This window comes from Salvelinus alpinus, chromosome 23 (genome assembly GCF_045679555.1).
Source record: "Salvelinus alpinus chromosome 23, SLU_Salpinus.1, whole genome shotgun sequence".
Lineage (NCBI taxonomy): Eukaryota > Metazoa > Chordata > Actinopteri > Salmoniformes > Salmonidae > Salvelinus > Salvelinus alpinus.
The window spans coordinates 27,215,647-27,232,138 of NC_092108.1; the positions used below are offsets into that span (position 1 = coordinate 27,215,647).

At 44.6% G+C, this 16,492-nt stretch overlaps 1 protein-coding gene across 4 annotated transcripts in view; it reads left to right on the forward strand.

Annotated features, from left to right (window-relative positions):
- LOC139550693 (A-type potassium channel modulatory protein DPP6-like) overlaps window positions 1–16,492 on the forward strand; it is a 177,040-nt gene that overhangs the window by 153,554 nt on the left and 6,994 nt on the right. For all 4 annotated transcript variants that reach the window (XM_071361768.1, XM_071361767.1, XM_071361766.1 and 1 more), the window contains exons 9-18: window positions 4,128–4,282; window positions 4,559–4,656; window positions 5,769–5,895; window positions 6,131–6,169; window positions 6,358–6,465; window positions 9,992–10,083; window positions 10,267–10,314; window positions 12,071–12,183; window positions 15,595–15,642; window positions 15,836–15,934. In XM_071361768.1, the coding sequence (XP_071217869.1) occupies window positions 4,128–4,282; window positions 4,559–4,656; window positions 5,769–5,895; window positions 6,131–6,169; window positions 6,358–6,465; window positions 9,992–10,083; window positions 10,267–10,314; window positions 12,071–12,183; window positions 15,595–15,642; window positions 15,836–15,934 (927 nt within the window). The remainder of the gene's footprint in view (window positions 1–4,127; window positions 4,283–4,558; window positions 4,657–5,768; window positions 5,896–6,130; window positions 6,170–6,357; window positions 6,466–9,991; window positions 10,084–10,266; window positions 10,315–12,070; window positions 12,184–15,594; window positions 15,643–15,835; window positions 15,935–16,492) is intronic.

The following is a 16,492-nucleotide window of genomic DNA, read 5'->3' on the forward strand; positions in this document are numbered from 1 at the left end:
TTGTCGATCGGTGTGGAAGACTTGACTGGCCTGCACAGAGCCAACCTCAACCCCATCGAACACCTTTGGGATGAAATGGAATGCCGACTGCGAGCCAGGCCTAATCGCCCAACAGCAGTGTCGAACTGCCTGACCTCACTAATGTTCTTGTTGCTGAATGGAGGCAAGTCCCTGCAGCAATGTTCCAACATCTAGTGGAAAGCCTTCCCAGAAGAGTGGAAGCTGTTATATCAGCAAAGGGGGGACCAACTCCATATTAATGCCCATGATTTTGGAATGAGATGTACGACGAGCAGGTGTACACATACTTTTTTATGCATGTAGTGTCGTTGCATAATATTTGTATGCCACTAGTGTTATGCAGTGACTCTTGAACTGCAGAACCTGATTTATCTTTGAATGTTGTACATTTTATAAATTGTGTTCATGCAGGGCTACCTTGACAAAGAGGCATTGGCCTCAATGGGACTCCCTGCTAAAATAAAGGTTAAATAAATAAAGTAAAATAAAATCTCAGAGCAACATCATCAGACTGGTGTGAGTGTGTCCCTCTCCCTGTCTTACCAGAGCAGAATGATTGGTGTGAGTGTGGTGTAGTATAGTAATGAGACAGGTTTATCTTCCAACCATGCAGGACAGGAGTGATTGTCATGCAGAGCAGAGAGAGTGTCAGAGCAGAGAGAGAGTGTCAGAGCAGTGAGAGAGTGTCAGAGCAGAGAGAGAGTGTCAGAGCAGAGAGAGAGTGTCAGAGCAGAGAGAGAGTGTCAGAGCAGAGAGAGAGAGAGTGTCAGAGCAGAGAGAGAGAGAGTGTCAGAGCAGAGAGAGAGTGTCAGAGCAGAGAGAGAGTGTCAGAGCAGAGAGAGTGTCACACAAAACTGACAGCGCAGGAGCAACACTTCCTTTGATGGGCATTAGGCTACTGTGCATAGTAAGCATAATACCGTATTTTCACATTCAGTATATACAGTACCTACACACACAATGACAGGTATTCATATAATACTTTAGCTTTTATAATAAACTAATGTCTTTACAGTTTACTTATTCGTTTCTAGGGCACAAAATGTGCTTCAAAAGTAGCTAGAATTCATATAGGCCCAATATAGGCTGTATTTCAATTAAATAAATTGTATTTTTTGGTGCTCCACATTTTCAAAGTGGAAGAAAACATATAGACATTTTTCTAGTAGACCATCTGTCTCTCCCTGAGGGCTGTGGAGATCTGGGTTATGGTCCTCATGCTGTCACCACTGATATAATACAGTAAGTAACCAGACCCACTGAACTCAGAACTCCTTCACCCAAGCTCTGAAATGCCAGGCCAGTTTCAGCAATATTTCCTCCCATTGATTATCAGTGGGTCAGCAGAGAGCACAGCTCTTTCAGATCACCTATACCCTGCTTCCTCATACAGATGGTATTTTGCTATGCATCAATAGATTATGTTGGATGTATGCTGTCATACTGTACTGAATATTGTGTTGAACAATGTCCTTGAGAGCATTCAATCAGTTATTTAATTATCCATATCTCATCCCTAGAGAGGGGAACGACAAGTGAACATGTTTGTCAAATCATCGTACACCGCTCTCCCACACAATCTCTGTATGCTGGTCTTCATCGTCCTTCATAGAACATCCTCATCCTCTGTCAACTGAAGTTGAGTCATATTGTGTTTGTCTCAGGGAAAGGCTGCTGTTTGTACCATTCCGTTGATAGGAAGCTTTCCTGGAAGGCCTATGCTTCCACCTGGTGGGCTTTTGTGGATTATATTTGACTGAGCATATAACTCCATTCATTTAATTACTTATCTTGTCCTTTTCTTTACCTCTGTTTTCAAATGACCTTTTGACATGCACTCTCCACACCTGATGGATGATAAAGAAATAAATTGACCCAGAACATAATCTGATATTCTACCTCCCTCTGTATCTCTGTCCGTAAGCCTGCAACATATTTCATCAATAGCTATGAGTAATGGACCTCTACTCCAGTGACAGTACAGTAAATGGGTGCCATAAATCAGAGACAGGCATCCATCGGCATCTGCTCCATCGGCATCTGTTTACTGTGTTGTGTGGTGGAAATATCCTTTATCAGCACACACAGCTTATGAAGTGACTTTGGGATATGATGACATACAGTTGAAGACGGAAATGTACATACACATTAGCCAAATACATTTAAACTCAGTTTTTCACAATTCCTGATATTTAATCCTAGTAAAAATTCCCTGTCTTAGGTCAGTTAGGATCACCACTTTATTTTAAGAATTTGAAATGTCAGAATAATAGTAGAGAGAATTATTTATTTCAGCTTTTATTTCTTTCATCACATTTCCAGTGGGTCAGAAGTTTACATACACTCAATTAGTATTTGGTAACATTGCCTTTAAATTGTTTAACTTGGGTCAAACGTTTTGGGTAGCCTTCCACAAGCTTCCCACAATAGGTTGGGTGAATTTTGACCCATTCCTCCTGACAGAGCTGGTGTAACTGAGTCAGGTTTGTAGGCCTCCTTGCTCGCACACGCTTTTTCAGTTCTGCCCACAAATGTTCTATAGGATTGAGGTCAGGGCTTTTTGATGGCCACTCCAATACCTTGACTTTGTTGTCCTTAAGCCATTTTGCTACAACTTTGGAAGTATGCTTGGGGTCATTGTCCATTTGGAAGACCCATTTGTTACCAAGCTTTAACTTCCTGACTGATGTCTTGAGATGTTGCTTCAATATTTCCACATACTTTCCTTCCACATGATGTCATCTATTTTATGAAGTGCACCAGTCCCTCCTGCAGCAAAGCACCCCCACAACATGATGCTGCCACCCCTGTGCTTCACGGTTGAAATGGTGTTCTTCAGCTTGCAAGATAATCCGTCTGTAAACAATTGTTGGAAAAATGACTTGTGTCATGCACAAAGTAGATGTCCTAACCGACTTGCCAGAAGTATAGTTTGTTAACAAGAAATTTGTGGAGTGGTTGAAAGATGAGTTTTAATGACTCCAACCTAAGTGTATGTAAACTTCCGACTTCAACTGTATATACTGAACAAAAATATAAATGCAACATGTAAAGTGTTGTTCCCATGTTTCATGAGGTGAAATAAAAGATCCCAGAAATGTTCCATACGCACAAAAAGCATATTTATCTAAAATGTCCTCACCAGGGTCTTGACCTGACTGCAGTTTGACGTCGTAACCGAATTCAGTGGGAAAATGCTCACTTTTGATGGCCACTGGCACGCTGGGGAAGTGTGCTCTTCACCGATGAGTCCCGGTTTCATCTGTACCGGGCAGATGGCGTTGTGTGGGCAAGTGGTTTGCTGATGTGAACAGAGTGCACCGTGGTGGTGTGGTTATGGTATGGGCAGGCATAAGCTACGGACAACAAACACAATTGCATTTTAGGGGGGGGACCAACGATGGCAATCTGAATGCACAGAGATACAGTGATGAGAACCTGAGGCCCAATGCACGGCCCCATGTCGCAAGGATCTGTACACAATTCCTGGAATCAGAAAATGTCCAAGTTCTTCCATGGTCTGCATACTCAACAGACATGTCACCCATTCAGCACGTTTGGGATGCTCTGGGTTGACGTGTACGACAGCGTGTTCCAGTTCCCGCCAATATCCAGCAACTTTGCACAGCCATTGAAGAGGAGTGGGACGACATTCCACAGGCCACAATCAACAGCCTGATCAACTCTATGTTAGGATATGTGTCGCGCTGCATGATGTGAATGGTGGTCACACCAGATACTGACCGGTTTTCTGATCCACACCCATACCTTTTTTAAGGTGTCTGTGACCAACAGATGCAAAATTTTGTATTCCCAGTCATGTGAAATCCATAGATTATGGCCTAATGAATCCATTTCAATTGACTGATTTCCTTATATGAACTGTAACTAAAATCTTTGAAATGGTTGCATGTTGCATTTACATTTTGTTCAGTGTACATCGTATCAGTAAACAACAGACTATTAGCTTTATTATTAATCTTATAACTATCTTGTAACCGTATAGCCTTAAAGCCTGCCTTGAAGATGAATGGACGTTGTTTATCACCATATCTTTTATACAGTGTGATACAGTAGTTCATTGTTTATGGGGTTTGTTGTTTCAGAGGAGATCCTTCAGACCCACATAGCCCATTGGTGGTCTCCAGATGGTCTCAGACTGGCCTACGCCACCATCAACGACACCCTGGTGCCCAAGATGGAGGTCCCTATTTTCACTGGCGCCCCGTATCCAATTGGGCTGGAGTACCATTACCCCAAGGTAAATCCCAGAGACAGCCTCTAGTCTATATTCTCTGTCCTCTTTGCCCTACAATGCCCTGACGTGTTTGGGTGAGTGGTATTGAATGAGTACCAATTGTTGTTGTGCAGATCGTCTCTGGTTCAAACCCAGGTCGGAACAGAAAAGGGATCAACTCTTCTACAGAGTTGTGTGGATCTGACAGTTGACTTCACACAGACAAAAAGGATCCATATAGATACCGTATAACCCACTGAATTATATGATTTCTGGCGTAACCTGTCTCTTCCCCTGCAGGCTGGGGAGGAGAACCCTGTAGTACACCTGTCTGTGGTGAGTTTGAACGGCCCCCTTCACACGGTGGAGATGAAGAAACCAGACGACCCCAGGATAGGGTTAGTGTCTTACTGACTGAATGACAGTTACACGGTTCAAGATAATCTTTATTATCCCATAGGACAGGGATCATCAACTAGATTCAGCCGCGGGACAATTATTGTCTTTATGGTCAGGAGCCGGAACAAAATTACAAATCATTTGTAGACTACAAATTGACCGCAAGAAGCACAGAAATAACATTTGACTAAAACATAATCATTTCAAACCTTGCTTACATTTGTATACGATCACATATACAGTATCTCTCTATTGTGCGTGGGAATACTTTGGAACAGATTTCCAAAATTAAAATCACTTGGAGATGATTTCCTGGTGTTTTTACAGTCTTTTATGTCCAACTATATATACACAGTACCAGTCAAAAGTTTGGACACACCTACTCATTCAAGGGTTTTTCTATATTTTTTACTATTTTCGACATCGTAGAATAATAGTGACGACATCAAAACTATGAAATAACACATATGGAATCATGTAGTAACCCAAAAAGTGTTAAACTAATCAAAATATATTTTATATTTGAGATTCTTAAAAGTAGCCAGCCTTTGCACACTCTTGGCATTCTCTCATCCAGCTTCATGAGGTAGTCACCTGGAATGCATTTCAATTAACAGGTGTACCTTGTTAAAAGATCATTTGTGAAATTTCTTCCCTTCTTAATGCGTTTGAGTAAATTAGTTGTGTTGTGACAAGGTAGAAGTGGTATACAGAAGATAGCCCTATTTGGTAAAAGACCAAGTCCGTATTATGGCAAGAACAGCTCAAATAAGCAAAGAGAAACAACAGTCCATTATTACTGTAAGACATGAAGGTCAGTCAATCAGGAAAATGTCAAGAACTTTGAAAGTTTCTTCAAGTGCAGTTGCAAAAACCATCAAGCGCAATGATGAAACTTGCTCTCATGAGGACCGCCACAGGAAAGGATGACCCAGAGTTACTGCAGAGGCATATAAAATCATCTGCTGGCCAAATTTGGACTACGGGCCATATTCATCATGGAATAACCTTGCATCATAATGTATACTGCATTAACCATGGCAATTTTGAAACAATAGGAAATGAATTTACCTAAACTTGTAACTCATTCCATTGTGTTATTTTTGTGTAGAATGGAATATTACATCACAATGGTTATGTGGGCCACCACCACCAAGCTGGCAGTCAACTGGCTGAACAGAGCCCAGAACAACTCCATATTGACACTGTGTGAGGCCACCACAGGAATCTGCACTAAGGTGAAACTCACACACATACACGAAAACACACACACACACACACACACACACACACACACACACACACACACACACACACACACACACACACACACACACACACACACACACACACACACACACACACACACACACACACACACACACACACAAGAACACACACAAACATGCATGCACACATTGCCACCCTCTTACACTGGCCCTAGCCCTTACTTGTTATCTCATACTTTTCCAGAAACATGAGGATGAAAGTGATAGCTGGCTACACAAACAGGTAAGTGATATGAACAGTAAAAGCATTTTATAACATTTATCACTCACAACACACATAAAAAAACAACCCATACATTACAGTCAACACTTACAGAGGAAGGGGAGGCGGTTGGAGGGAAAGAAGTGCATTTTACCGATTTAGTTGTCTCATGTACTCAGACTCACTCCTCCTTTCTCTCCCTACTGTAGAACGAAGCACCACTCTTCTCCCATGATGGATACAAGTTCTTCTTTACCAGAGCTATACCTCAGGGTGGGAGGGGCAAGTTCTTCCATATCTCCATGTCAACCTCCCAGGTAGAACAACACTGTCCTCCTTCCTGGAGTTATGTACACTACCGTTCAAAGGTTTGGGGTCACTTAGAAATGTCCTTGTTTTTGAAAGAATAGCACATTTTTTGTCCATTAAAATAACATAAAATTGATCAGAAATACAGTGTAAACATTGTTAATGTTGTAAATTACTATTGTAGCTGGAAACGGCAGATTTTTTATGGAATATCTACATAGGTGTACAGAGGCCCATTATCAGCAACCATCACTCCTGTGTTCCAATGGCACGTTGTGTTAGCTAATCCAAGTTTATCATTTTAAAAGGCTAATTGATCATTAGAAAACCCTTTCGCAATTATCTTAGCACAGCTGAAAACTGTTGTTCTGATTAAAGAAGCAATAAAACTGGCCTTCTTAAAACTTGTTGAGTATCTGGAGCATAAGCATTTGTGGGTTCGATTACAGGCTCAAAATGGCTAGAAACAAAGACCTTTCTTCTGAAACTCGTCAGTCTATTCTTGTTCTGAGAAATGAAGGCTATTCCATGTGAGACATTGCCAAGAAACTGAAGATCTTGTACAATGCTGGGTACTACTCCCTTCAGAGAACAGCGCAAACCAGAATAGAAACTGAGCAAGAGGACAAGTACATTAGAGTGTCTAGTTTGAGAAACAGACACCTCACAAGTCCTCAACTGACAGCTTCATTAAATAGTACCCTCAAAACACCCATCTCAACATCAACAGTGAAGTTGCGACTCCATGATGCTGGTCTTCTCGGCAGAGTTGCAAAGAAAAAGCTGTATCTCAGACTGGCAAATAAAATAAAAAATGTTAAGATGGGCAAAAGAACACAGACGCCTCTAGAAGGCCAAAGACTCCTCAGAAACACCAATACTCCTTACCTGGCCCACAAGAATGGAATGGTCTACCGTATCAAAAGCTTTGGCCAAGTCTATAAAATTCAAGGGCATTGAGGACCTTTAAGGTTGCAGTGATACATCCATTACCTGAGCGGAAACCAGATTGCATACCAGAGAGAATCCTATAGACATCAAGAAAGCCACTTTTGATAAACAGGGCAAAATAGAAATAGGCCTATAACTGTTAGCATCAGCTTGATCTCCCCCTTTAAATAAAGGACGGACCGCGGCTGCCTTCCAAGCAATGGGAACTTTCCCAGAGAGAAGAGACAGGTTAAAAAGGTCAGAGATTGGCTTGGTGATGATAGGGGCAACAACCTTAAAGAAGAAAGGGTCTAAACCATCTGACCCAGATGGTTTTTTGGGGTCAAGTTTAAGGGGCTCGGACTCAGTGACCGCCTGCAGGGAGAAACGCTGTAGCGGGAAGGGGGAAAAGAGGGAGGAGCATCGGGGCTAGTCGCATTGGAAGGGGTGGAGATGAGGAAATGTTGTACGGGCAAGGAGGCATGGCTGAGTCAAATAGGAATCTTGACTTAATGAAATGGTGATTAAAGTGCCCAGCCATGTGCTTCTTGTCAGTAACAACCACATCAACTTTAAGGGACATGGGCAGCTGTGAGGAGGAGGGTTTATTCTTCAGGTCTTTAACCATTTTCCAGAACTTCTTGGGGTTAGACCCACAGAGAGAGAACTGCTCCTTAAATGAACTCACTTGGGCCTTCCGGATAGCCTGAGTACACTTATTTCTCATTTGCCTGAACGAGAGCCAGTCAGCCTGAGTATGCATGTGCCGAGCCTTTCGCCAAATGCAATTCTGGAGGTGGAGTAACTGCAAGATCACGGTTGAACCCGGGGCTGAACCTGTTTTTAATTCTCGTTTTCTTTATGAGCCCGTGTTTGTTAACAATACCACTGACAATATAAAAAAGAAGGTCCAAGCGTTTTCGACAGAGGGGATCAAGATGATTCTGTACCAATTTACAGAGGCCAAGTCATGAAGGAAGGCTTGCTCATTAAGTTTTTTGCCAAGCGTGTATGACAAATCAGGATAGGTCATTTCACTGAGCAGCCATTGCGAACACAGGCTGTAAAACAGTGATCACTAAGGTCATTACAGAAAACACCAGACTGATACCTATGAGGATTATTTGTGAGGATAACATCGAGGAGAGTAGCCTTTTCTGGGTGTTTGGAGTCATACCTTGTGGGATTGGTAATAATCTGAAAAAGATTTAGGGAGTCCCATTGCTTTAGGACTTGGTCAGGTGGTTTAAGCATGTCCCAGTTTAGGTCACCTAGCAGGAAAAATTCTGATTTAGTGTAAGGTGTCAGGAGAGAGTTTAGGGCAGGTAGAGTACAGGCCGGTGCTGATGGAGAACGATAACACCCAGCAACAGTCAACAAAGAGCTATTTGAAAGTTAATTGCTTTAAACCAGCAAATCAAATTGTTTAACGACAGACTTGGTGGAGACAACCGAGCACTGAAGGTGATCCTTGGTAAAGATTGCCACTCCCCCACCTTTGGAAGATCTGTCTTGCCGAAAAAGGTTATAACCAGAAGGGTTAACGTCAGTATTCAAAACAGTCTTCCTTAACCACGTCTCAGTAATGACCAACACATCTGGATTGGAGCTGTGAATCCACACTTTCAATTTATCCATTTTAGGTAATAAGCTTCTAGTGTTAACGTGCTGAAAACCCAGGCTTTTACGAGAGCAGAAATCAGTGAAGCAGATATCAGAGCACAAGTCAGAATTGGAGCTAGCAACAGTAGATGGGCCAGGGTGTACATCCACATTTCCCGATATCATCAACAGTAATAGAATCAAGGCACGGCAGAGGACAGGGAGAGCTCAGTAGTGTTGATTTATAACATTTTAATGTGCATTAGATGGCAACAAGATCATATTGTACAGCAATTTCATCAGGTAACATGAATACAAAGCCAGCGAGAGGTGGTTATAATGAGGCCAAAAGTCTGTGTAACCAATAGACTGTCAGAGTTCTGAGTGTGGGAACAAACATAGTATGTTGCACGGTTGGTTAAACAAGAAAGCTCATAGTCAACAAAGCATACAGGAGTTATGAGGCAAATAGCAAAATGCACAATAAAAAATATATAACGACTTGGGGCTAGCCATTGTAAGTTCAGAGTCACTCGCCCCAACAGTGTGTGTGTGTTGGAGGTGAACGAAAGCTCGGGAGAGAGTGGTGAGTGTGGTGGGGGTACCTGTACCAGACAGGGGGAGACAAGACAGGGCAGACGGTGAACAGATCGCCAGGTGGAATCCCAGCAGCAGTGCAGCAGGCAACAGGAGTAGGTGTCACACCCACTTGGGAGAAGCTTTTATTTCCCTGAGTGAGATTTCTTGTGGAAAATGCCAGTGGATGGTCTCTGAACAGTGGGAGAGTGCTTCAAAGGCCTCTGGATTTGGGTGGGGTAGCCTGTGAGATTCCTGCCATTTGTTGGGCTCAAAGGCTTCGACACCTCAGTGATAATTGAAGTTGTATCTGGTCTGTTTCAGTTCCAGGTTGGATGGTGTCCTCAGGTCTCTGCTGTTTGTTTGCCAGAGCCAACTGTTCTTTAACCTGTAGTTGTCATGTTAACATGTATTGTTCCATTCCAGCCCAACACCAGCACAGACACTCTGCAGTCCCTGACATCAGGAGACTGGGACGTTACTCAGATACTAGCCTACAGCCAAGACAAGCAGCTCATGTAAGTCTCTCCACCCATACATTACAGTAACGTGACCAAATAGTACCATTATGATTCCTACATACATATAATTTCTTATCACTTATAGTTGATCAAATGTTACCATGGAAACTTGACTTACCTTCTCTTGTTCAGGTAATAGTCATTGAACTCCAAACTGATCTTCATCACAATGTTTTACAGATACTTTTTGAGCACAGAGGATGATCCAAAACGACGACACCTCTACAGGTATAGTTAGAGGGTTTATTCTGTGAGAGTTCACTATGTCATTGTTTTTATCTAATAGGGTATAATCAATCAATCAATCAAATGTATTTATAAAGCCCTTTTTACATCAGCCGATGTCACAAAGTGCTATACAGAAACCCAACATAAAACCCCAAACAGCAAGCAATGCAGATGTAGAAGCACAGTTGCTAAACTCCCTAGGAACCTAGGAAGAAACCTAGAGAGGAACCAGGCTCTGAGGGGTGTCCAGTCCTCTTCTGGCTGTGCCGGTGGAGATTATAACAGTACATGGCCAAGATGTTCATAGATGACCAGCAGGGTCAAATAATAATAATCAGTGGTTGTAGAGGGTGCAACAGGTCAGCACAGGAGTAAATGTCAGTCGGCTTTTCATAGCCAATCATTCAGAGTTAGAGACAGCAGGTGCGGTAGAGAGAGAGAGTCGAAAACAGCAGATCCGGGACAAGGTAGCACGTCTGGTGAACAGGTCAGGGTTCCATAGCCGCAGGCAGAACAGTTGAAACTGGAGCAGCAGCAGGTGGACTGGGGACAGCAAGGAGTCATCAGCCCAGGTAGTCCTGAGGCATGGTCCTAGGGCTTAGGGAGAGAGGGGGAGAGGGAGGGAGAGATATACTATTTGACCATGGTTACTGATCAAAACCTTAGAAAAACCTTGACAAAGTACAGGCTCAGTGAGCACAACCTTGCCATTGAGAAGGGTAGACACAGGAAAACCTGGCTCCCTGTAGAGGAAAGGCTGTGCAACCACTGCACAACAGCAGAACCTGGGACGGAGCTGCATTTCCTGACAAAATATAAAACAATTAGAGAGTGTCATTTCCCCAAATTTGAAACCCTTATTAAAGGTTTCAAAGACCTCTCTGATGAGAGTAGGCTACCCGTCCTGTTGGGGGAGGATGCAGAGAGCTGTGGGTTGGCAGCGCACTACATTGCTGCCTGCCATCAGTTGAGGGACAGTGTCTGACAGACCAATCAACCTGCACATGTACTCTACTGTATGCTTATTGTTATTGTTCAATGTATGGTTATTTTGACACTTGGTTATTGTTGTTACTGTTGTCCCGTTGACAATTTTTCTTTTTTAAATTTTACCCCCTTTTCTCCCCAATTTTCATGGTATCCAATCGCTAGTAATTACTATCTTGTCTCATCGCTACAACTCCCGTACGGGCTCGGGAGAGACGAAGGTCGAAAGCCATGCGTCCTCCGAAGCACAACCCAACCAAGCCGCACTGCTTCTTAACACAGCGCGCCTCCAACCCGGAAGCCAGCCGCACCAATGTGTCGGAGGAAACACCGTGCACCTGGCCCCCTCGGTTAGCGCGCACTGCGCCCGGCCCGCCACAGGAGTCGCTGGAGCGAGATGAGACAAGGATATCCCTACCGGCCAAACCCTCCCTAACCCGGACGACGCTAGCCCAATTGTGCGTCGCCCCACGGACCTCCCGGTCGCGGCCGGCTGCGACAGAGCCTGGGCGCGAACCCAGAGACTCTGGTGGCGCAGCTAGCGCTGCGATGCAGTGCACTAGACCACTGCGCCACCCGGGAGGCCCCGCGTTGACAATTTGATTATCATCTTTTTTCTCTCCATATTGCATATATCCAAAGGCAATATGTACATTGTTACGTCATGCCAATAAAGCAAATTGAGAGAGAGAGATTAAATTCACACAGGACACCAGAAATACTCCAGATAATGCTAATAGCGTGGTTTACTGTATTTATCCTATATCAGTGCGGACACTACAGGCCCGTTCAACCGCCGCTGTCTGTCATGTGAGTTCAAGTGTGGCTATGTGGACGGCTCCTTCAGCCACAACATGCAGTACTTCCTGCTCAACTGTAAAGGTGAGTGCTACTGACCTTAAATTTTGAACACTAAGCAGTATATGTTGCACTTTCCGGAATCAGTAGATTTTTGTGATAAATAAATAAATTGAAGTCTTTGGCTATGCTGCTGAGGTTTTAGTGGGGTGTTTAGTGTCAAATATATCAAATTAAAAGTCAAAATATTAAATTGAATTAGTGTTCAATGCTGTGACAAAAGGTTGTATTGAATCTGACTGCAGTACACCACTAACCACTCTTCCTACTTGCCAATCAGATGTAGCTCAATGTGAACTGCCAGCCTGCATCCTACAGTGTTCCTGCTGTATCAAACTACAGTAGTTGGCATAGAGCCGTATGTCGTGCCCTGCTTCCTGTGTGTCAGACAGGTTCTGTCTGAAATGAGAGCAGGGCCCAGGGAGGGACAGATGAGGATGGGCTCAGCGCTGCATGGCCTTTTTTATGTCTGTGTTCTCATTCTCTCTGAGAACGTTAATCATCGTTCTCTCCTACCGGTGCAGTTGCCATGGCAGCTGATTCAAATCAAATTGTATTTGTCACATACACATGGTTAGCAGATGTTAATGCGAGTGTAGCGAAATGCTTGTGCTTCTAGTTCCGACAATGCAGTAATAACCAACGAGTAATCTAACCTAACAATTTCCCAACAACTACCTTATACACACAAGTGTAAATGGATGAAGAATATGTATATAAAAATATATGAATGAGTGATGGTACAGAACGGCATAGGCAAGATGCAGTAGATGGTATAGAGTACAGTATATACATATGAGATGAGTAATGTAGGGTATGTAAACATATAAAGTGGCATTGTTTAAAGTGTCTAGTGGTACATGTATTACATAAAGATGGAAAGATGCAGTAGATGGTATAGAGTACAGTATATACATATGAGATGAGTAATGTAGGGTATGTAAACATTATATTAAGTAGCATATTAAGTAGCATTGTTTAAAGTGGCTAGTGATACATTTTTTACATACATTTTTCCATTATTAAAGTGGCTGGAGTTGAGTCAGTATGTTGGCAGCAGCCACTCAATGTTAGTGGTGGCTGTTTAACAGTCTGATGGCCTTGAGATAGAAGCTGTTTTTCAGTCTCTCGGTCCCTGCTTTGATGCACCTGTACTGACCTCGCCTTCTGGATGATAGCGGGGTGAACAGGCAGTGGCTCGGGTGGTTGTTGTCCTTGATGATCTTCCTGTGACATCGGGTAGTGTAGATGTCCTGGAGGGCAGGTAGTTTGCCCCCGGTGATGCGTTGTGCAGACCTCACTACCCTCTGGAGAGCCTTACGGTTGTGGGCGGAGCAGTTGCCGTACCAGGCGGTGATACAGCCCGACAGGATGCTCTTGTGCATCTGTAGAAGTTTGTGAGGGTTTTAGGTGACAAGCCGAATTTCTTCAGCCTCCTGAGGTTGAAGAGGCGCCGCTGTGCCTTCTTCACCACGCTGTCTGTGTGGGTGGACCAATTCAGTTTGTCCGTGATGTGTACGCCGAGGAACTTAAAACTTACTACCCTCTCCACTACTGTCCCGTCGATGTGGATAGGGGGGTGCTCCCTCTGCTGTTTCCTGAAGTCCACGATCATCTCCTTTGTTTTGTTGACGTTGAGTGTGAGGTTATTTTCCTGACACCACATTCCGAGGGCCCTCACCTCCTCCCTGTAGGCCGTCTCGTCGTTGTTGGTAATCAAGCCTACCACTGTAGTGTCGTCTGCAAACTTGATGATTGAGTTGGAGGCGTGCATGGCCACGCAGTCGTGGGTGAACAGGGAGTACAGGAGAGGGCTCAGAATGCACCCTTGTGGGGCCCCAGTGTTAAGGATCAGCGGGGTGGAGATGTTGTTACCTACCCTCACCACCTGTGGGCGGCCCGTCAGGAAGTCCAGTACCCAGTTGCACAGGGCGGGATCAAGACCCAGGGTCTCGAGCTTGATGACGAGTTTGGAGGGTTCTATGGTGTTAAATGCTGAGCTGTAGTCGATGAACAGCATTCTCACATAGGTATTCCTCTTGTCCAGATGGGTTAGGGCAGTGTGCAGTGTGGTTGCGATTGCGTCGTCTGTGGACCTATTGGGGCGGGAAGCAAATTGGAGTGGGTCTAGGGTGTCAGGTAGGGTGCAGGTGATATGGTCCTTGACTAGTCTCTCAAAGCACTTCATGATGACAGAAGTGAGTGCTACGGGGCGGTAGTCGTTTAGCTCAGTTACCTTAGCTTTCTTGGGAACAGGAACAATGGTGGCCCTCTTGAAGCATGTGGGAACAGCAGACTGGGATAAGGATTGATTGAATATGTCCGTAAACACACCAGCCAGCTGGTCTGCGCATGCTCTGAGGACGCGGCTGGGGATGCCGTCTGGGCCTGCAGCCATGCGAGGGTTAACACGTTTAAATGTTTTACTGACGTCGGCTGCAGTGAAGGAGAGTCCACAGGTTTTGGTAGCGGGCCGTGTCAGCGGCACTGTATTCTCCTCAAAGCGAGCAAAGAAGTTGTTTAGTCTGTCTGGGAGCAAGACATCCTGGTCCGCGACGGGGCTGGTTTTCTTTTTGTAATCCGTGATTGACTGTAGACCCTGCCACATACCTCTCGTGTCTGAGCCGTTGAATTGCGACTCCACTTTGTCTCTATACTGACTCTTAGCTTGTTTGATTGCCTTGCGGAGGGAATAGCTACACTGTTTGTATTCGGTCATGTTTCCGGTCACCTTGCCTTGGTTAAAAGCAGTGGTTCGCACTTTCAGTTTCGTGCGAATGCTGCCATCAATCCACGGTTTCTGGTTTGGGAATGTTTTAATAGTTGCTGTGGGTATGACATCGCCGATGCACTTGCTAATAAACTCACTCACCGAATCAGCGTATTCGTCAATGTTGTTGTTTGACGCAGTGCGGAACATATCCCAATGCACGTGATCGAAGCAATCTTGAAGCGTGGAATCAGATTGGTCGGACCAGCGTTGAACAGACCTGAGCGCAGGAGCTTCCTGTTTTAGTCTCTGTCTATAGGCTGGGAGCAACAAAATGGAGTCGGCGCCGGAAGTTTAACATGACACTTGACATTTGTTTAGAGGGTCCACTCTGGAGAGGAGAAAGGGCAACGGCCTTTTCATTAATTCGATCTTGTGAGTGGAGAGCAGCCCTGGTCTGTTCTGAGTAATAATAACAGCCAGCTATTCATTCAGCTGCTCCCCAAGGTGCTACAGACAGACAGTGGCTTCTCAGTAATGACACATGGCTGGCTGAGAAGGGTTATTTCTAGACTTGCATTAAAGATGGAAAGAGTGAGAGGCATTTTTATTTTGCTTTTCCATTAGAGGCCATTTATATGAACCTTCAAGTGTTTCTTCCTATAATAACCTCCAACCTCCAACTCTCTCTCTCTTTCGCTGCCCCCCCATGTATCCCCATCCAGGCCCCGATGTACCCAGTGTTGCCATCTACAGCACAAAAGACAGACAGAGTGAGTGCTATGAAGCCTGACCCTGGCCTGTACCATAAAGGGCACTGAAGCTGAGGGGCATTTTATTCAGTATAGTGTCTTTAATATCACATCACAAAAAATTCAATGGGAAATGTGTTCGATGCTTCATGAAGCTGCCACTCAGACTATACTGTAAGTGAACAATGAGACTATTTCTTCCATGTCACTGCAGAGGTCCTGGACCTGGAGACTAACGAGGGAGTGAATAACACGTACCAGAGCATGCAGATGCCCAAAGTGGAGTACGAGACCATCACCATAGACGATTACAGTAGGTATCCCTCCATGGTGCACCTATCCATAGGAAGCTAGACAATGCCCTTTTCATCTGCATTCTTTATGATGACATTATATATGTCATCATATGGCCTCCCGAGTGGCTCAGTGGTCTAAGGCACTGCAGTGCTAGCTGTGTCGCTAGAGATTTTGGGTTCGTGACCGGGAGACCCATGGGGCGGCGCACAATTGGCCCAGCGTCGTCTGGGTTAGGGGAGGGTTTGGCCGGCAGGGATGTCCTTGTCCCATTGTGCTCTAGTGACTCTTGTGGCGGGCCGGGCGCAGTGCACGCTGACATGGTCGCCAGGTGTACGGTGTTTCCTCCGACACATTGGTGCGTCTGGCTTCCGGGTTAAGTGGGCATTGTGTCAAGAAGCAGTGTGGCTTGGTTGGTGTTTTGGAGAACGCACGGCTCTCAACCTTCGTCTCTCCCGAGTTCGTATGGGAGTTGCAGCGATGAGACAAGACTGTAACTACCAATTGGATACCACGAAATTGGGGAGAAAAAGTATGTGAACCCTTTGGAATTACCTGGATTTCTGCATAAATTGGT